The 21375-nt window shown below is 41.8% G+C and overlaps 1 protein-coding gene across 5 annotated transcripts in view; it reads left to right on the forward strand.

Moving 5' to 3' along the window:
* The window catches only part of MPP7 (membrane palmitoylated protein 7), a 243391-nt gene that overhangs the window by 206174 nt on the left and 15842 nt on the right, over window positions 1-21375 (forward strand). For all 5 annotated transcript variants that reach the window (XM_019531481.1, XM_019531489.1, XM_019531504.1 and 2 more), the window contains 2 exons: window positions 6221-6391; window positions 18033-18113. In XM_019531481.1, coding sequence (XP_019387026.1) covers window positions 6221-6391; window positions 18033-18113 — 252 coding nt within the window. The remainder of the gene's footprint in view (window positions 1-6220; window positions 6392-18032; window positions 18114-21375) is intronic.

The following is a 21375-nucleotide window of genomic DNA, read 5'->3' on the forward strand; positions in this document are numbered from 1 at the left end:
TTCTCCCCCCAGGTGCAGCACCTTGCACTTGTCAGTGTTGAAACCCATCCTGTTTTCATCCGCCCACCCCTGTAACCTGTCCAGGTCTGATTGCAGCCTATTCCTCCCTTCTAGCATGCCCACATCTTAGTATCGTCTGCGAATCTGAACAGGGTGCTGTTTACCCTCTCGTCCAAGTCACTGATGAAGATGTTGAACAGTGCAGGCCCGAGGACCGAGCCCTGCGAAACCCCACTGCCCACATCCCTCCAGGTCAAATAGGATTCAGCTTATAGGCTATTGTAATTCCCAGGTCTTTCTCTGCAGTGCTTCATTTTATCCAGTCATTCTTCAGTCTGTATTTATGCACTCAATTATTTTATCACAAGTGTAGGGCTTTGCACTTTTCCTTGTTGAGTTGTGGACCATTTTTCCAGTGTATCCAGGTCATTCTGGATCCTAGCCCTGCCCTACAGAATGTTTGCAACTCAACCCAACTTGTTGTCATCTACAAATTTGCTAAGCAACCACTCAGTCCCATGCTTAGATATTGCAAATTCTTTTGGTCAGTTATGATCTTAACAATTATGATTAGAGATCTAACAAATTCAGGGCAGCTGCCCACCAATTTCATGGGCAGAATGTGGGGCCCAGCAGCCATTTCATGAGTAGAGTGTAGTGATGTCACCCCACCCCTCCTGAGAGACCAAGGCACCTGAGGGGCAGGGGTGGCAGCCATCTTGCTGGCAACCCTTCAAGCAAGCAGACCTGCCTTCCCCCTTCTCCACCCTGGTGGGCTCCCACTGTGCCCTGAGGACTGAGCCAGCATTTTCTTTTCAGTAATTTTTTTTTTTCATCGCAATTTTAGTAGGTCCCTCAATATGAGCTGCAATAAGGTTACAATTCAAGCTTTCCCTTCAAATTTTTAGGTGTATGTGGCTTCTTGTAACTTTAGCTCTCCTAACTTGCTGACAGCCTAGTTTGTGAATTAGGAAGTTAGACAGATGACCAGGCCTTTGTTGAAAGAGTGCATATTTAGAAAATAAAAATATGGTAAAAGAGTGTAGAGATACAGGACCATCCACTTACAAACACTTTATCAGTTTTTGTAGCTGTGAATATATTGATATAGTACATATGTGGAAAGCATAATGTCTGTGCTGTTATTTTACAGTTCAGGTGTCATTTGCAAAGCTCTCCCATTTATGAGGTATGTGAAACTCCTGATAAGGGCAAAGGAAATGCCAAACTTAGCATGTTAGGCAAATTGGTAGTTTGGCTGCAAAATATTCCTGGTTGCTTTCTTTAAGGATTTTTTTTGCTTGCTTGCAGAGCCTTTTAAATACAAAATGTCATACTGTTTGTGTTGTAATTCTGTATTTTTTATTACAATTAACTTTTAGCCTCACTTCCAAAATGATTCTGGTAAAATTTAATATTTTAATTTGATAAAGAATCCTGGAGTCAGGCTATATTGTTGTATATTTCTAACATAATGTCCTGGGAATTTAAAAAAACGTTTTTGCCAAATGCACTAAAATTGTATCTACATTACAAACTACTTTATGAAAATACAGTAGATATAGATGAATATTATCTGTTTACTGTTCTCAATTTTGTTTTAAAAATCCAGTCATCTCAGTTTTTATTAACCCTGTCTAAATGTTCACACTGGGAATCTGTCCAGAAACAAGTGGAGCTAGAAATCTGCTATGTGTTTAAGCAGATTAATGGATAACAATAGAAATACTGTATGTGGGAAGCTTTCCAATCCACTGAGGGCAGGAAAAAGCATCCAGATATCTTGGAAAGAAATTCTAACTAATATTTAGTACAAAAGTTATATTTTACTGAATGTGAATACCTTTCACTGGACCCAAACCATTTCCCTCTACCTTGTATGATGTATGTGTAATACACACAAATAAACTATATATGTGTGCTGCACATATAAGATGTATAGTGTTAGAACCAAAAGCAGCAAATTACTTGGTTTGTGCAATAAGGTAAGCATGTATTTAAGTGCTGTGTTTTGGTGAATAACAGAGAACTGCAGCATGTGGGTCTTAAGGTTTTCTTGATAAACTTGGACTTTATCTAACACTGCAGAGTGCACTTCCTGTTTTCACCTGGCACATGTGTAATCAAGCATACTAATTATGCAACTCAGTTACCAGCCTTTGTTCTCTTATTCCCTTATAATTATAAGCGGAACTTTCTTTAGAAGTATTTTAAATAGATTTTTTTTATGCATTGACTGATTTTGGTACAGTTTCTCTGTCAATTTTTTTTTTTATATCTGTTTCACATATATGAGCTTTTGCTTTGAGTTAACTTGGGATTGCTCTACTCTTTTTCTTCATTTCAGCACTGGAAGTTATGTGTTCTCTTGTAAGGTTGCTGGGCCATAATTATTAATAATTATTAGTCCAAGTTTATGATTTTGTTTCCAGGTTGGGAAGTGTTAAGACTTGGAGGCATCAGTGGCCCATTTTCCTTGTAGCAGCTGTACTTTATTTCACTAAACTTGTTATGTTTTGGGGTTGTATTATAACTTAGCATGGTCAGCAGACTTCTTGTCATGTACTTGAAATCAGCAAATTGGTTCAAAGATATTTCACCTGATGTTCATAGGAGATTCTTTTTTTGTGACAGGATTTTCTTTCTTAGTTAATTTCAATAACTAACTATACAAATGGTAAACTTCTCCTGATGTCTGCACCTCAAAAACAGTGGTAACTTACCACACTTTTCATCTTCATTCAATTTTATAATATTAAATGCTTTGTACATACAAGTGTGTTTTTTTAGTTTTTTGGTAGGTTTTAAACTTATTGAGAATGTTCAACTTTATTTTTCCAGTGTATATTAATACAGTTTGTGGTGCACTTCGTGATGTTTTGCATTATTTTGTTTTATGATCTCTTGTTAGTATCAATACACATATTTTCACTAGTATCAATATGCAGTGAGGGAGGGGACAGGGGCAGGTGCTGCCCAGCAGGGGTAGGGCAGGGTGGGGCGCAGGACGGACCCACGGCTTGTTGTGGGTGGATGGGGAGCAGCTCCTACTGCTGTGCGCACCCCAGGAATGTTGGGGGGTGCCCCCCTGATCTGCGTGGGACAAGCTGGCAGGCCCCAGCTGCGGGCTGAAGCTGGGCTCTTCTCACTAGGCTCAGAGCAGGGGCTATGGAGGGGGCTGCAGCCACCAGCTGGAGGCAGCTCTCCCCGCTGCTGGGCTGTGCTTCTCATTGCCTGAGTGCTGCACTGCACCTGCTCTCACACACTAGCATTTATAAGCCAAATTATTAGCCCCATCAGGCCAATTTCTGATGCAGCCAATTTTCTTTATATTGGTACCAATCTGGTATCCGCCCAATGTCTTGGTACACCTCTAATAAATAGGATTTTTTTTCTTTTTAAATGATACATCTACACTTTGTATTTTTAATGCTGTTTCAAGAGGATTTCATCTATTGATATGATTTCAGCTGTCTAGTACGACTCTTCTTCTTGACCTTTGGTGAGAGTGGTATAGGATCATTTAAGAGGATCATATAGGATCATAGGAAAGTAGGGCTGCAAGGGATCTCACAGGGTCATCTAAGCCAGCCCCCTGCTCAAGACAGGATCACCCTGACTACACTTCAAGTGTCTGTCCAACACTTCAGACTCTTAACACACAACTACTAGGCACAAAGCCTGAAATGCCAGCAGCACTTATAACACGCCAGATGCAAGAGCAGGGGAAACAAAGGCACTACCAATGCCCTACCAGTACAAAAACAGATAAGCAGTTGATTAATATGTGCTTGGAAGATTGTAGGAAGAAGACTTTACATTAGAGAGGAAAGCAGGATGCAGTCCATGCCAAGCTCTCCTAGAGATAATATTTCAGATTTGGTGATCTCTGTGACCTGAAGCAGAAGAGCCAGGCCCTCCAATGAGGAACCACTGTTTTGCCTATATCTTGACAGTAGTATCAGGACACCATATTGAACCTCCCCCATCCCCCAGCCTTAGCTGTGGCCAGCATCCCAGTGCTTCAGAGGACAGAATGGGGGGAGAAAAAAATCCAAGAAGACAGTAGTATTCCTAAGAGAAGAAGAAATACTTCCTGGCCCCAGCTGGCAACCAGTAGAAGCCCTGAGGCAAGAGATTACCAAGCATCTTCTAAATTACAAGAGAGCCAGTTTTCTACCCCAGTCTCAGGACCACAAACACCTCACTCCCTGAATGTGGAGTCAGAACTCCCTGTCCTATCATGTTCTTTCTACAAGCTTATCCAATTTAATCTTAAGTCAATTGGGTTCTTTGCATGGAAGACCAGTCTAAAACATCACACTTCTGATAGCTAGAAATCTGCTAATATCCAGTCCGAGTTATCCTAGCTAGTTCATAGCTGTTTGATTTTGTCCTAGTGCTCAGCTTTTCCTTCACCCCAAGAATGCAAACAGCCAACATATCTCAATCTCTGTTTTGCTAAACCGTGTAACCCAAGACTCTTTCATCTTGTTTCATAAGAAAAGGTCTCCATTTCCTTAACCATGTTACTGACTTTTTTTAAAAATCATTCCAGTTTTAAGTTGATCTTTTTTTAAAATACTTGTGATAAGACTGCACCCAGTATTCTAACTTGGATGTTTCAGTGTCTTGTACAATGGCAATAGTACCTTCTTGTTTATACCCTGCCTAATGTACCCTAGGATTGTGTTGTCCCTTTGCACAGCTGCATTGCATTGTCAAGTCCTCATCGCCCTACAAGTGACCAGTACACCCAGATCCCTATTTCTTAGATATCTCCAGTTTTTGTACTATCTTATAGCTGAAACTCTTGTTTAGACAGGCTGCTGCGTATTTAGTTTTGTGTGAAATGTCTTTATTGGTGGGTGTGTGGTATGGGGGTGCACATGTGCTCATGCATGTATTTATATAGGTATTGCGATCTTGTAATTTTTTTCTGAGTTCTTTGTGAGTCGGTCATTTACTTGTTTATTACACAGAGATAAGGATGTTAACATGGTACGGTGGTCATCCAATTCCACAACAGAGGTATCATCTGTCATTTTTAGTTTCCACTAATTATTTTAAGCAAAGCAGTGATTTAAAGGTAGAACAAATTAATTTCCTTACTACAATTTAGTGGAGTGCAGCTGAGATACTAGTGTATTATCCTACAGTTGAAGTGTATACATTTCTACCCAATAGAATGTATAAATGCATGTGTAATTTCCATTAACTGCAGGTAAGTACTGTGAGTATAACACTATCTGTACAATTATAGGCCAAAATATGATAGCGTTATAAATGAAAGTATATTTACTAAGAAATTTCATTCCAACTTGGTTGAATTTCAGTGTACAAAATGGCTTTATGCATCCAGAATACTCCTATTTGATTGTATTATGAACATTTTTCTATTATGAAATTTAAATTAAAATATATTTGGGAGCATCTGCCCATATTTCTACAGTATAGCAGCATGGGACCAAGTCATAGCTGTTCACAGTAGTAGCTTGTACTACCCCTATCCCACCTGTGCTCTGTTACCATTACATGATGATTCCATGGGGTTGTGTCTTTAGGTAGAATACATGAGTTACTATGGACTTTGTTTCCATTGTAAATCCATTAACTGTATACAACACTTAAGTAATTAACTGGTATTTTATCTTAATGACATCACATCTGCATTAGTAATTGCCTTATGAAATTATGATAGAAAAATCAGTATAAGCAGCTTCATATTTCAACATAAAATTGACTCCAATAGTTTAGTACTCAAGTAACACATTACTAAATTATTGTCTGGAATTCTCCTCTTCAGATCCACATAATAAACCAACAGAAAAAAATGTGCAATTGGTGTAGGGCAGGAATTGGCAACTTGGCCCATAGGCTAGATATGGCCTGCAGAACATTTTAGATGCAGGACGTGGACTTGGGGTTTTGGCAGAGGGGGTGCCTTCTGCAGGTGCTTCCCTGTACTGCCACAGGAATGAACATGAACAGCAACAGCATCCTAGCACCTGCTCTCCTGCATCTGACCCAAGGCGGGGCCAATCTAAGCCACAGCCAGGAAAGGCCTACCCTTGGTATTGGCAACTAATACAGTTGCTCATGGAAATGGCAAGTTTGCTATATTTTGCCTAGTTATCAACTTCGCTACCCAAAATCTCTGTCAATGGGTGTTTTCAGATATCAATTTCCTTTCTTAAAAACAATCCTGTTCTTATTGCAGCTGGCTTCAGAAGAAGCTTTCGACTTAGCAGAAAAGATAAAAAAACAAACAAATCCATGTATGAATGCAAGAAGAGTGATCAATATGATACGGCAGATATCCCAACTTATGAAGAAGTTGCGAAATATAAACGTCAGCCTAATGAGAAATACAGGCTTGTAGTTTTGGTCGGTAAGTTGTTATTTTTTTAGTTCTGAATGGGAAGACTAAAGTGAAACATTAGGGCAGTATTATAACAGAAGACTTTTTTTTAATTTCAAACTGCAAAATATGTAGCATGTTGTACTTCTGCAACCTCCTGTCTGCCATTAATTGAAGCATAATGATAAATAAGCTATTACGTTACCTTTTATTCTTTTCTTTAACTCCATGGTCAAGTCCTGAAAATAATAAGTAAAACCTTCATAGAATCATTCCTATCCAGCAGGTTTGCAGTTTGCCACAAAAACGGTTTAGGAGGCTGGGGCTTATGACTTAGGAGCAGAGTCTGAGGGAGCTGGGCTTATTTAGTCTGCAAAAGAGAGAACTGGGAGGAGGGAAGGGGTGCTTCAAGTACCTGAAGGGGGTTTCAAAGAGGATAGTGCTAGTGGTGGCAGATGTCAGAACAAGGAGCAACGGTCTCAAGTTGCAGCAAGTTGAGGTTAAATGTTAGGAAAAAAAAATCTCATGAGGGTAGTAAAGCACTGTAGCACCAGCTATACCCCACCACCACCACCACCCGCCTCCATCCCCCCACTGCTCGGTGGACAAGAGACATCTTGTCATAGCGGCACAGCTGGAGTGGGGCTCCCCACAGGGGTGGCAGCATTGAGCCTCTCCGCCCTCCTGCACTGGGTCCTGCTGCTGGGCTATGGAGTGCAGCAGTGCAAGGAGCCCAGAGCCTGCAGCTTGCATCCTCCCCTGCCTGGCATACAAATCTGGAGGCGGGCATGTGCACCTGCATGCTTCCCCCCCAGGAGTGCATGCAAAAGCAGGGAGCCTGCTTCCCTGTAACCCCCTGGACGAGCTGCCCCCTTGGCTTTGTCCCACTGCCTGGCCTGGCCACATGGCCACATATTCCAACCCTGGCCCCAGATCCCACTCTGGCTGGGCAGTGCCTGCAGCCTCAGCCACCAATTCTTCCCCACTTCCTCCCTCAACATGGAGGCCTCAATTTGTTTCTCCCCACATCACCTATGCCCCCACGTCTCTTATGCCCCCTCTCCGCCACAGGCTTACCTGCAGGCAGCTGGAGGAGCTGCTTTCCATCACTGGCTGGCTGCATTGCTGACCATATACGTGCGTGTCCACCACCACTCCCCCACCCAGCCCCAAGCAACCCCTTGCAGGCTGGAACTCTGCCAGCCTGCAAGGGGAAATGTGCAGTTTCCCACTGTTTTCTCCTTTAAAGGAGAACATCTGTATTTCTCTCCTTTAAAGGAGAAAATCCATGTTTTTCCACAGTGAATGGAAAACCCATATCTCTACTAATGACCCACTGTTCATTTAAAGTACAGCCTGCTTTACCCCATCAGTCAGTGGCCCCAACAAGTCCCCAGTGGCTTTCGACAAACACCCAAGAAGGGCTCCTCTGAACAGCATGTGGTCTGATTAGAGGAATCTCCCGAATAGCTATTGCTTTGTGTAAAAAAAAAAAAAAAAAAAGGCCCCAACAAGGGATTCCTGCAATCTATGCTTACAAGGGGCCCTCTGTAATAGCCTGCAACTGAATGTATCTCTTGGCCCAACTCACCCTTTGCCTAGATTTTGGATAGGCCTTGACTGCAGCGTGTCCTGTTACCAGAGCTCTCCTACCAGGGAGAGCATCCGTTAAGTTTCCCAGCTATTCATTCCAACTAACAAATAGGGCTTTCTTCAGGCTCTATTGACTAATTTACACTCACAGTGGTTACATGATTCTCAAGGACTTGCTAGACTGCCTATTGGTAGTATACACCATTGTCACACCAGGATAGTATCTATTTGTTCTTGAAGTTCTCTTTCATACCAGACCAGAAAAAGAGGTTATTCAGCTGCTCCCAAACCTGATATTGCATCTGCCAAGTGAGCCTAAAGTGCCCAGCATAGGGCAATGGTTTTGACATGTAATCATTTATTGCAACTGGTGGAGGACTGCTTTGTATGCCTTAAGGACAGATATAACTATTAAACATTAGATTGCACGCATCTGTTTAATTCAGTACCTGCAAGATGTGCTACATCCTCATTAGTGCCTGGAGTCCTGCCAAGAGAGGTTGGCTTTGGCCCAACCCTGGTTTTCTAGCAAATAAAAAAACCTCATCATGATAGTGAGTAATTTCCTGTAGATGACTTGCCCATAACACTTCCTACTCCAGAATGTTTGAATCTCCCAAGTACTGTACAAACATTAGCTGGAGTAACCTGTATTATTGAAAGCAAAATGTGATAATTCAGAATCATCAAGGAGACCTGAGAAGAGATGGAAGGCAGATTTGCTGTTGCCTTGTCAGTAAGGCTGACTTCCTGAAAGCTCTAACTACAATGACAGAAGAGTCAAAGGAATGGCAACCAGTGTGAAAGCCAGGATGGGCATACAAGCACACGTGACTGAATCAGCATTTGCTGAGAGTCTTTTTCAGAGCCACCCATGAAGAAGAATGTATAGCGATATCATTACTAGTGCAAACCGTACAATGAAGCTTACAGGTCTTGTGCATAATTGAAATCAATTGTAGTCATTGATCATTCTGAACTATGTTGTATTGAAGTCAGCTCATGGGGCTTTTTTAATATCGTATATAATCAGTCAAGCTGTATAAACTTTCAGGGGAAATCAGTGGGACTGTTCACTGTTACAGAAACTATATTATAGCTTTATGCTCTTTGAATAAAGTGCCTCTTAGGTTTGAATAATCCTGTGAGTATAGCAAACAAAACAGGCTGAGTTTTTTGGATCTTGGCAGAAAAATAATATGATAATATGATGTTTCAGCAGAATTATACAATCATTTTTTGCTATGGTTTTTGAGAAGTCCTACTCCAAAAAGAATCGCAGTGTTTCAGCCACTTCCTCATATTGTTCAATAAGTTAAAATGACCTTTCTTTATCTAGAAGTCTCAAGATGCCTCCTTTTTGTATGTTATTCTCTACAGTGCACATAGTCTTTGAAAGTGCAAAACACGTTGACAAAACAGATAACCCAATTCCAGTAGGTTCTGCAATTCCTAGGGCTCTGTCAGACAGCCACCCCAAGCTCTTTCCCAGTCTCTCTACCAAGAGTCCTTTTTTCACCAGTGGATGGTTCATTGATCTCTCTGCTCTTTTTCTTCTGCCTTGAACAGGTAGGCAAACTTCTCTGACCCACCACCTTCTCCAGCCTTCCAGCTGTGGCTCCCAGGCTTGGAGAAGGCAGAGGGTGAAGCTCTTCACTGCTCCCAATATTCTCAGCTTGGCTTTACCCTATGTTTACAGTCAACATCAAGCCTCTCGACTGTTCTTCATTGGTAGAGCCTTCCTAGAGTTATACCCCGCATCCCTCCATTCAGATGCTTTTTCCTGCTGTCATCTTAGATACTGCCTCAGCCTCTTAATTTTGGCAAGTTTTGGAGCACTTGTGTCTTAGGAGAGCTGGACCTTCTTGATTTAAAGGAGCCAGCCACCTGTGACTTTTTAAATGTGTGCATGTACATTATATATAATGCATATGAATGAAATTCAGGTGTAGGAGGTGGGAAGGAGGGTATATCATAATGAGAAGGTAGAACTGGAAAAAACTAGTGACAATGAAGGAAAAGGAATGTCTGGAAGGGCCCAGGAGGTAGAGAGCCTGTTCCAGAGCTATGGTTATATTGTAGGACTGTGCAAAGCTTCAGTTGTTGATTTGATTTGATGGAGATTCGGCCGGGTTTGGCAGCTGAATCTTCAAATCAAATCAGACCCTTTAATCTCTCTGAATGAAATCCGAACCCTCCAAATCCATTCAGAGAAATTCAACGACTGACATAGACACAGCTTTAAACTTTTTTCTACATACCTCGTGGTAACAGGCGGCTCATGAATGCTGAGATGGTGGGGTGGATGGAGCATTCCATGGGAGCGCAGGGGGGTCCCCAGCGTACTTGGCAGTGCTCCCAGAAGTGGACCAGAAGCACTTCCGGGTCTCCCGTGGTGACCTCCCCTGCCCCCCGGCTCTGACTGGTGCCTCCTTGGTCTGAGGGGGCACCCAGAGGTCCCCCATGGCTTATTTCTGAGCTGGAGGAGGGGGTCTGCCCCCAAGCACGTGGGAGACCCTCTGGACTCCTGTGGGATGTTCCATTCGCCCCACCATCTCAGTGTTCAGGAGCCACGCCTGGTACCTCGAGGTATGTAGAAAAAAACATTTAAAACTGTGTCTATGGCTGAATTGCTAATTCTCTGAATCTGCATCAAATCTTTCGATTAGGATTTGGCCAGATCGGATCAGGACAGTGATCTGAATCAACTAATTGAATCACTGTCCCCTGAATCGGGTCAAATCTGAATCTAATATGGCCTGTTTCGCAAACCCCTATTAAATTGGCTTGGTAGCAAGGCCTTAGCAAACACAATTGATGGGTAGTAAAGACAGAAGTTAATGGTGAAGGCAAAATGACTGGATAAGAAAGGCAAGCTAAGACCATTCAGCTGTAGATAGCGGTGGATTAAGTGGTTCAGAGTTCTTGCTGCAAAGTGAGGTGAGCTGAGGAGGCTTCAGGACTTTGATTTTGCAGGTCCTGGATATGCAATCCCCTTTCTCCTTCTGCAGTTGGATTCTGCTTCTGTTGGAGCTATTTGTTTTCTGCTTCTGGACAAGTGGAAATGGGTTACACAGAATCCATAGGATCTCCTGTGGGCCCCATTCCTAATTGTATGGGAAATTTGGTTGAGGCTCTTTCCCTAGAATTGGGGATCTAGGACTTAGAGATGGAAATTCAGACACTAATTTCCAGTGATTTTAATACTCTCCCAGAGGTTAATCAGCCTGTCCCCTGGAGCTGCAACAAAACTTGCTGTAAAACAACAAATATTAAATATTAAAATCTGATTAGAACCACTCCTGTGTTTGTAGAGTGCAGAGAGAGAGAGAGAGATCCAGTGTAAAAATAAATAAATAAATAAAAATAAAACTGTATGGGAAAGACCACAAAACCTTATGCAAACCAAATGTCAGACTGTGAGAGAATCAGTTCAAAGCAGCAAGCTACTTCCTGTATAACAATCACCAAGACAGCAGGATTAGCTTGTGTGTAACACTGTATTAAGCCACATAGATATACCCTTTGTCACAGAAATAGTAGCATAACATTGTGTGGAGCTATGACAGCTTAGGTTTACCTTATCACAGCACTAGGAGGTGGTATAAAGGAACAGCAAATACTTGAAAATGCCTCGTCTTAAACATAGCTGATGCCAGGCTTGAGGTAGTGTTTTTTAGGGACTTGCTACATTGGTTTTGCTCTCCCCCTACTAAAACAGAGAAGGATGGATGAAATGTAGAGCAGGGAAAGGCTCCTCACTCCTTTCTTCTGTGGGCTGATGGGTGGCAGGGCAACCAGCTCTGGTGCCTGATAGAAGCATCAGGTTTGACCAGCTGCAAGCATCTTACTAGTGAAGAGCTGCAAATAAGCACTGAGATGTGCCCCTACATCTGGTTTATATGCATAATCTGGCATCATCTTGGAGGCCTAGCACCCTCACCAAGTTTCTCAAGAATATTTAATCAAAGTGCATTGACTTATTTTCTTTTTAGAAATTGCATTGCATACATCCAGTTTAAAATGCAAGTATGTTATCTTAGCTTTTCAAAGGTATCCAAGATGTCTGTCTCATTATATGTTGTTTCTTTTCCAGTAGCACATTGGTTGATGCTTCATTAGCAGAGTTTCCTCCATTATAGAAGCAGCAGAGCAGGAGAAATATAACCCTCTATCAGGGACTGTTATGAACTGCTGAGTGGCTGTGTTTTTATATAGCTCATACCCAGCGGAACGTTAAATTTAGTTTTTAATAAACAGTTTTGTCGCTCTCCAGCAGTAACATTCAGCCACCTACCAGTGTGATCACTGTGAGATTGTGAGATTGTGGGCTATATACAACAAGTAATAACATGGTTGAGTTGATTTTACACTTGCATCAACAGAGTGCAGTGCAAAAGTGTGATAAGTAGACTTTTTATTACAAATTGCATACGTCTGATCTGAGGAATACCTAGAGATTTCATTTGATTTTTGTTGCAATAAATCAAATAAAGAAAGTGTGCTTTCTTGGGAACAAAAGCTGTTCAGCAATTTATTGCAGACTTCAGTAATTCTGATGTTTTTTCTCTGGCTATTAAGAGCAGCTTAAGTCTGGCCAATACCATAAAAATGTCTTGGGTGAAATGTGGAAAAACTAGCAGTTAAGCAACACAGGTACTGTGGAAGTGAACACATTTTAGAAGCTTTATGCATGCCAGTAGCAGCATTCGGTATAACGTGTCAGATATAATTTTGATATTAGTGCCAGGAAATGTACAGACAAATAATTAAATTACAGGAGTAATTGGTTTGGACATAAAATGTCCAGTGTGTTGCACTGTAGCTGAAAGCATAATACGCTGTTGGAAACTCTTTTAAAAAAGAAAAGAAAAGAAAACCCTGACAAGTAAAGTTTTCGATTGCCTCAATTTAAAATTGCTCTAGTGTAATTTACGGAATACGCGTTGCATGCATGATAGCTTTTAGCCTATTTTGTGTTCTTCGAAAACAGTGTAGTGAAATAAGAGTTTTAAGATGAGTTCAGCCAGATTGATTGGTCAGTCTGTCAAGATATTCTCCATGGACTTCAAATGAAAGTTCACCCATGAGTGAGGTTCTACACATCTTTCAGGTTAGAACACAGATTCCTTTCTTTAAATTTTCAGAAGGATTGAAGATGATGGATGAGGAAATGACTTATTTAATCTTTTTTAACAGTTCAGAGCAGAACCACAATTCAGGAAAATGTCCTTAATCAGGGAGCACTTAACCACATGCTTAAGTGCTTTTCTACAATAAACATGCTCAGTGAATCAAACTTCATCATAGCATAGGGCATATTTCAGTAAGATGATGATATGTGGACTATTTTCTGTGTGGTGTGTAAATGTGCTAACTTTCTCCCATCTTTTGGTGATCAGATAATGAACTGTGACACCTGCATCAATTATTTATGTGAAACTAGTAATAGGAAGGCAGTTACTATACTTCTGGCTGTTATGAATATGATCTATTGGCTAGGAACAAGACTAGCCAATATCAAGTTGCATGTTGGAGGAGCCAATCCCCTATATATTGACAGTCATCTTCAGGTGTCTGCTCACAAGCTGCCTGTCAACAGTCTAACTTATACTTCAGTGATACCTTCCTTTGCCTATTTATACCACCATATCTACCTTAGTAGTAGCATAAGTTGCAGCCACCCCTGTAATTGAAATCAGGAAAATTATTTCAGTCTGTAATGTTTTATACTTTTATACAGGAGATTTTTATTCACACTGATAGGAAAACATCTCAGACTCAACTCAGAGGCTTCTGTTTTAGTAGTAGGTGAGCAAGACAAATGTAGGTATAGTGGCCCCTGAAAACCACCTCAAGCTTGACATTAACTGTGCTTAAGAAGAGTCATTTTCAGTGGTTGCTGTTCCCTTGTACCACCTCCTATTACTGTGATCAGGTGGAGCAAAGCTGTCATGTCTCCACATGATGGTATGCTACTATTTCTTCGATAAAAGATATATTTGTGCTAGGTACAAGCTAACTCTGCTTAGGTACTTGAAGGCATATAGTTGCATTAGTGGAGCACTCTGCCCAGGTAGGAATTATTAGTCTATGCAGAGTATATTAATGTATATACATTGCTTCTGAGATGTGAGCTAGCTTGGGTATCTCTCCCTGAGGTTACATTGTGCTATGGATGTACCCAAAGTTAAGTTCAAGTGAAGGAAATGGGTACCTTTAGAAAGTTTGCTTTGTTATTCTGCTTTTCAGTCAGTCATCAGAAAAATAGCTGCCACTTCCTGAACTTCTTGGCTAGGTACAGCCAGTCGAAAAGCCTGGGGCTGAATTGATTCAGTCTTTGTAGGTTAGCTAAAATGCACAGATTAAATTGAAACAGAAGTGAACAGGCATTTACCTTTGATTAAGGAAATGGAGCCACATGCCTGCAGTGACTCAGGCCAGGCACCAGAGGGTGCTAGAGCATGGCTCTCTGGCTGTGTTCACTTCCTCCTCCTGCTGCCCCTGAGGTCTCTGGGACTCGTAGGCCAGAATTACAGCAGCAGGACTGTGCAGGGTTACTTATCACTTCCTCTTCCTGCTTCCAGGTGCCTCTGGGATTTGTAGACTGCAGTTGCATCCAGCAGTAAGTTTGAATGGGGGAAGGGGCGTTTAACCCTTCCTGGCCCCAGACCCCAGACTGGGGAGATAGCAGTGCCTCTTAACTTCCTAGCTCTCCCAGCCATCTCAGTTAAACTAAGTGCAAGGTTCCAGGAGCTGCTGTCTCAGGGCAGTTCTAGGCCAGGTTGCTATGGGGGTAATGTCTGTTTTATGTACAGTGCAGCTTGTACACTAACTCTGGCCTTGCTCCTGTAACACCAGTATGAGCACCCGGTTCATGCTTCAGTGAATAGCGAACATAAAATATGCTTCCAGTTTTTGTAAGCTGTTGGAATACAAACGAAGAATGGACCTATATTAACATCTTCCATCTCCCAGACTTCCAAAGCACTACAGCTGATATGCACACCCATTCAGTGTAATGCAGCAGACACATATTCATCAAAAGGAAAAGTTCAGCCTTTGAAGCAGAACCCCAGTTATACAGGTTACGGATCTTTGTGAGCAGAGCAGACAGTACCTCAGTTCGTAAGTCTTTACTGAAATGTAGCTCTTTTTAGCTTCCAAAAAAATATACTGCATGTACCTCAGCATGCTGACTTTTGAAGAATGATCTTGCCAAGATTTGAGCAGGTAATGCAGAGTTTTTCCCAGTCTTTGGTTAAAAACATTTTCCAGTTTTCTTCTGATGTGTAGTAAGGTTCACACCATACAAACTAGTTTAATGATTTGTGGCCCAATCCTGCAAGTACTTTTACCCATGGGATATAATTATAGCCACTAGACAGGGTAATGGGTGTTTGTTAGTTTGACCTCTTAAATAGTGTGATTCAGAATGGGCCAGCAATTAAAGCCATTGCCATAAATCGAATGGGTGAGAATTAAAAAAAAAAAAATAGTCTGATGGCTTATGCCAAAGCAACAACTTTGTGGAGTGAAGGGCTCAGTGTTACTGGAATTCTACTACAAGAACCTGGATTTCCTTAGTCCTATTATTTTACTTCCTTCCTGATGAGTTTTAAATGTATGCATTTCTAAGTGCATATTTATTAGAAAAATGCATCTTTCTTGATTTGCATTAAAATGGAAAAGTATTCAAGGCATAAATGCGCATTACACTCAGGAAATGGAATAAAATACTAATAGACAACAGGCTCATTATTGCCAGTGCTCATTGGATGTTTGTGCTCTGTAACTCTGCTACAGTTACTGTTGCTAAATCCATAAATTAAAAGTAAATCTAACTCTGGATCTGCGAAGCGGGCAGTATTCGATTCAAATTCAGATTCAGCCCGATTCGGGGGACAGTGATTCGATTTGCTGATTTGGATCACTGTCCCACTTCAGGCCAAGTCTGAATCTCAAGATTTGATTCTGGTTTGGAGAATCAGTGATTTGGCCACAGACACAGCTTTATATATTTTTTCTACGTACCTCAAGGTATCAGGCACACCTCGTGAACGATGAGATGGTGGGGCAGGTGGAGCATCCCGCAGGAGCGTGGGGGTTCCCCCGTGCACCCAGTGGAGGACCCAGCAGTGGACTGGATGTACTTTTGGTCCACTTGTGGGTCCACCACCCTCCCGTGCTCCCGTGGGATGCTCCATCTGCCCCACCATCTCAGCATTCACGAGCTGTGCCTGGTACCTCAAGGTAAGTAGAAAAAACTCTAAAGCTCTGTCTATGGCTGAATCATCAAATCCCTCTGAATAATTTCAGAATCTTCTGATTAGATTCAGAGAAATTAAAGGGTCTCCTGATTCGATTCGGATTTGGAGATTTGGCCACCAAATCAGGCGGCATCTCCTCCAAATTGAATCAGCAACCAAAGCTTTGTACAACCCTAATCTGTACCTTTGTTTTAACAGTAACACTGAAAAAATATGGTTGGGGAGGGAAGAAAACAAGTGGTGGTTTTTTTAGTCTGGAAACATTGTTCTCTTTGCAGTGCATCTGTCATACAAAGTGAAGTCTGAGTTTCTATATATGAGTAGAACTAAAAGCATACCTTTTGATTTGACAGCACATAGACTAAGGAAATCACATTTGTATAGATTTTGCAGAGATTTCTTGCATTAAAAAATATAAAACAGGTATTTTCCTACCTCAGCTCTTTTTTTACTGCTACATTTACCAGACATATGCATAGAGAATTTTAATCGTGTGAGTGTGTCCATGCATGCACACACACTTAAATATGTACACTGCAAATACAGGCAAAACTTTTTCTAAACAGAAAAAAATGTTATTAACTGCTTGACATATTACTTTTCTCTGCAGGCAGGCACCAGTAGAGGCTGCTGTACACCGTATTAAGTAAACATTTATGCATACTGAGATTAATTTACAAGCAGGTCAGAGATGGAACTTGAAAAGTAGTTGTGTGTTTAACTTATGTAAACATATAAAAATTATAAATGCAGCAACACTAAGTTTTACAGAGAGGCCATAGTTTTGAGATGGTAGAAAGCCTTTGCTTTTCATCATTCTGCCTTTCTGCATACACGTGGAGAGGATAGTTAGCTTTGGGAATTATACTTGAAGGTGCCGAAGCTACAGTCTTTACTCAGGTACTTAATCTTGATAGCAAGCTACTGATAATATCTTGGTGAAGACTCAGAATTCATAAAAATATTTATTGAGTTGGTATTTACTATTTAAATGTTGCTTATAATAAAAACTAAAAGCACATGGGCCACTACTTCTGTAATGGCAAGATGCTTCCCTCAAACTACAAGCATTGCCTTTGAAGTATCTGCCTTAAACATCAGATGACTGATCTTCCTCCAGTCCTAAGGTCCTGGGAAGGCATTGCCATTGCACCACCATCTTGAATTGATGAAAGTAGGGCCATGCACCATCCACATACTGATCACAGCATAGCCCAGGTGTCCAGAGGCCTTGCATACAAATGGGATAGAATAGATGAAAGAATGGGATCTTGTATGATGGATTGCTTGGGGGAGAAAAGTGATTAACCAAACCACACTTTAAGACACTTAGAGAAGATGGAATGGAACCACTTGAAGTCAGCATCCTTGTTAGGATCCCTCTGCAGGTCAGTCAGATTTCGTGGGCAGTAGTCACTGTAAAAGTTACTGGCAGACCCAAGAGAACCACTTGGAGCACCTCTCCTGCATCATTTTGTAGGTGACTTCATCAACAGGTTCATTATCTCTTATGTTAAGAGCCAGTCTGAAAGGAATCAATAAAATGAAAGATTCCCAGTATCAGAGTTGATTTTGCTATTACCATGTTCATTTTCCAAGAAGAGAGATGTTAGAACAAGTCCTAACTAGTAATTAAATCTTCTGAAATTAATTTGTTCTATACATTCTAGTACAGTCTATATCCATGAGCAATTCCAAAAGGCTCTGAAAGCCCAAACGTGTTGTATGCTTTTGTAGTCACATACTTGGTATTAATAACAGCTTAATGTGAGAGAACTTTTTCAAAAACAATGTAATTTATCTTTCAGGTCCTGTGGGTGTAGGGTTGAATGAATTGAAACGGAAATTGCTGATCAGCGATACCCAGCATTATGGTGTAACAGTGCCACGTAAGTAAAAGTGCATTTTTGTGGGCTGTTAATGCCATATTCAGTTTCTTTTTATTATGTTAACCTAAGGTCAGCATTTCCAAGCCTGGGTGCCTAAAACCATATTTGGTACTTAAATTAGTGTCCTAATTTTTAAAAGTGCTGCTGCAGCTACATTTTGAATAAACATTGATTAAGCCGATAAAAAATCTTTGGCACAGGTTCATTGCAGTAAATTTTCAGTGCAAGTTTGACACGATTAATATTACAGTTTACTAAATGAAATTCCCCTTTAAAAACTCCTTGGGATTTGGCATTTAAATGGTGAAATTTATTCCACTAACACTTTGGTCTGAGGTTGCAAACCTGGATATGGACAGTAGGAGAATTCACACAACCAAGACCATTGTTTATATTCAGAAGTTGGTAAGTAGTGATAAACTAATAATTCCCAGCATAGGATGAGTTTCCTTTCAGAGCAGTGCATTCCATCTGCTCTTTTGTGACTCCCAGATGATCTATCTTTCTGCCTATGATAGAGAGAGAACTTGTGAAGTGGTTTGACCTCGTGAATGAGTGTCATTCAAATTCCTTATATTTTGGCATTTGGAAAATTACTTCTGTAGAACCTGAAACATTTACTCTTTCAGAATTTGCTCAAATAATGTAATTTATAAACAAAATCTTCCAACAGCACTTTGCTTTACACTATTTATGGAACAGTTTAGCACGTATGTGTCTGGGTTGTATTTACCAGAAAAGGAGGACTTTTCTCCCCAAGGCTTGATATTAACATAGTGAAGATATTAACTTTGCTCTAAGAATTTCCTTTCATGTCACTTGTATAAATGTCCAGTCTTTCAAACAAGTTACAATAATTCTGCCTGCAGTATTCATCAAAGGGTAAAAAGCTTACAATTATTAGAATGCATTACAGTCATGGTTTTTAAATGTTAGATTTTTTCCCTTTGAATTATTTTAGGTACTCTTTTTAACATTAAACTGTCATCTAGAGTGAAACGAGAAAAATACTCAAATGTTTATTAGTAAGAATATATTTGTTTAATTGCTCTCATGCCAATGTAACCTGAAGAGTGGGGAGTGTTTACCTGCAAGATATAGTACATTTCTTTGCAGTATTCGTAATTTCAATTTGAGACTAGTTAAAAGCTCAAGAAAGAAAAATGCCTACCAGTTTGCCTCTTAGCATCTGACACTGAAGGCCAGGTTCTCAAGTTTCAGACATTTTTTACCCTTGCATTAGTTAATCCTGAAAATTAGCTTTAATACTGCCATAATTGTAGAACAGGCCCAGGCAGTGGAACCTTATCTCTGGTAGGGTTTTCACTGGGTGTTGGCAAAAACCTTCACTTTTTCAAATTCTATAACATGATACAGACAAGTTTGAATCCTGTTGCTCTAGCATAGTTTCTGTCCCATTCATGTGAAGCCTTGTCTTGTGTTCAGGTAAGGGAATCACACAACTATCAATATGTCAGTTGCCATATTTGTAAAGCACATATCAGAATCAGTCTTTGGCATACAGATTTAAAAATGTAAAGACTGACCCCTTGGTTAGGGACAGAAATTACACACAAAAACTGGTATAAGTGGTCAGAAACTCATTCAGATGTAGAACACAACAGTTTAGTGCACATAAGCCAATTTAAGATAAACCTGCATAGTATCTGACTTAGCTGATTTAGGTTAAAACTGTTCATTGAACTTCTGTCCCAGATCCCCTCCAGATTCAAGTTAATTCACAGTCCCCCAGCATCCCAGAATGCTTTGCTGCTCCCCCACAAACCCCCCTCCCCCCTCTCAAGGTGAGCAGTCTATCCTTGGCCCAAGGTGTCTGCTCCAGCCAAGGAAGTAGGCATGCACTAAGGCCCCCAGGCTTCTGGCTTGGGCCACTGCAGGCATGTGATTGCATTTCCAGAATCAAAATTCAATGTCTGTTCACTTGATGGTTCAGTCTATTCAGCTTAGACTAACCTGAGAAGATTGAATCAATTTAGCCTCAGGCTTTTTGACTGTCTGTACTTAGCCCTTGTCTGTGGACAGGCTTCTCCAGCACTGTACTGGCTTTGTCTGGTAGCTTTGTCTCCCGTAGAGAGGCTTCTTAAGAACCAGGTTTGAGCACTCTGTATCCAGGGCCGTGACCCAGTACTTTCTTCAGTATTGCAGGTGTTCTTAAAAAAAAAAGATGTGGGTAAGTTTGTTGGTAGATGAAAAATTACTAAATTTATTCTCAACAACATGCATGAATTGCAAATGCCTGGCCTATAAGCTCATAAAACTGTGCCAGATATCTGTAAATTCTTAAGTAGGGACGTGGTTAGCTGTATTGCCACTGTACTAACCAGTTAGTCTCTAAGGGCATTTATACATGTGTTCTGGGAGGCCGGGCTTTCAAAGCCACTCTAAATAAAGTGTCCCTCCCCCCTACCTCCCAGAGAGAGCCGCTCTAATTAAAGTGCCTGGAGTGTTACGTGTAATCGGTCTCCCTGTGCTGAAAAATGGTGGTGGGGGTGCTTTAATTAAAACTCATTGAATGAGCTTTATGTCACGGACGGCCCTGCAAGCGGCCGTGAGCTCGCTAGCACCTCCTTGCCGTGCCAATTAGGGTGATCTGGCACCCTCTACTCGCCCGCCACGTCTTTGCTGTTGAGGTTCAGAATGGGAGGCTGCCTACCTACACCTAATGACACCTTGCTGGTATCACCTCCGTTCCAAAGTGGGGGTGCTCTCATCCCAGCCTTATGGGCAAATGCGTGCCTCCAAACCTCCCCTTTAGCACGCCCCAAGCCTCGCAGCTGTCCTGGGGGACGTTGGCTGGTCCCCTGCCCCTCGGGTGCTCTCCCTCTGGCACCCTGAGCTCGTCACCCGCCTGGCGCCCCTGGGCCGGGCCCTTACCCACCGGCCTATTACTGACGCCCTCGGGTCTCCCTAACTCCTCTCGCCCCTCCCGGGGTCTCCGCCACGCCCTCTGCGCTTGCGGCCCCTCTCAGGGTCTCGGACTGTACTCTCCGCGCCTCCCGCCCACTCTGGGCCTGTACCGTGCTCCTCGCGCTGTGCCCTCTCTGGGCCTGTACTGCGCTCCTCGTTTCCCGCGCTTGGGGCTCAGGTGGCCGTAGCCGTGCCTGGCCCCCTTGACCCTTTCCTGGGTCGTTTCTGCGCTGCGCCCTCTCCGGGGCCTCGCCCTCTCTGGGGCCTGTACCACGCTCTCTGCGCTGCGCCCTCTCCGGGGCCTCGCCCTCTCTGGGGCCAGTACCGCGCTCTC

The sequence above is a fragment of the Crocodylus porosus genome, unplaced genomic scaffold, assembly GCF_001723895.1.
Source record: "Crocodylus porosus isolate Cpor-Errol unplaced genomic scaffold, CroPor_comp1, whole genome shotgun sequence".
NCBI lineage: Eukaryota > Metazoa > Chordata > Crocodylia > Crocodylidae > Crocodylus > Crocodylus porosus.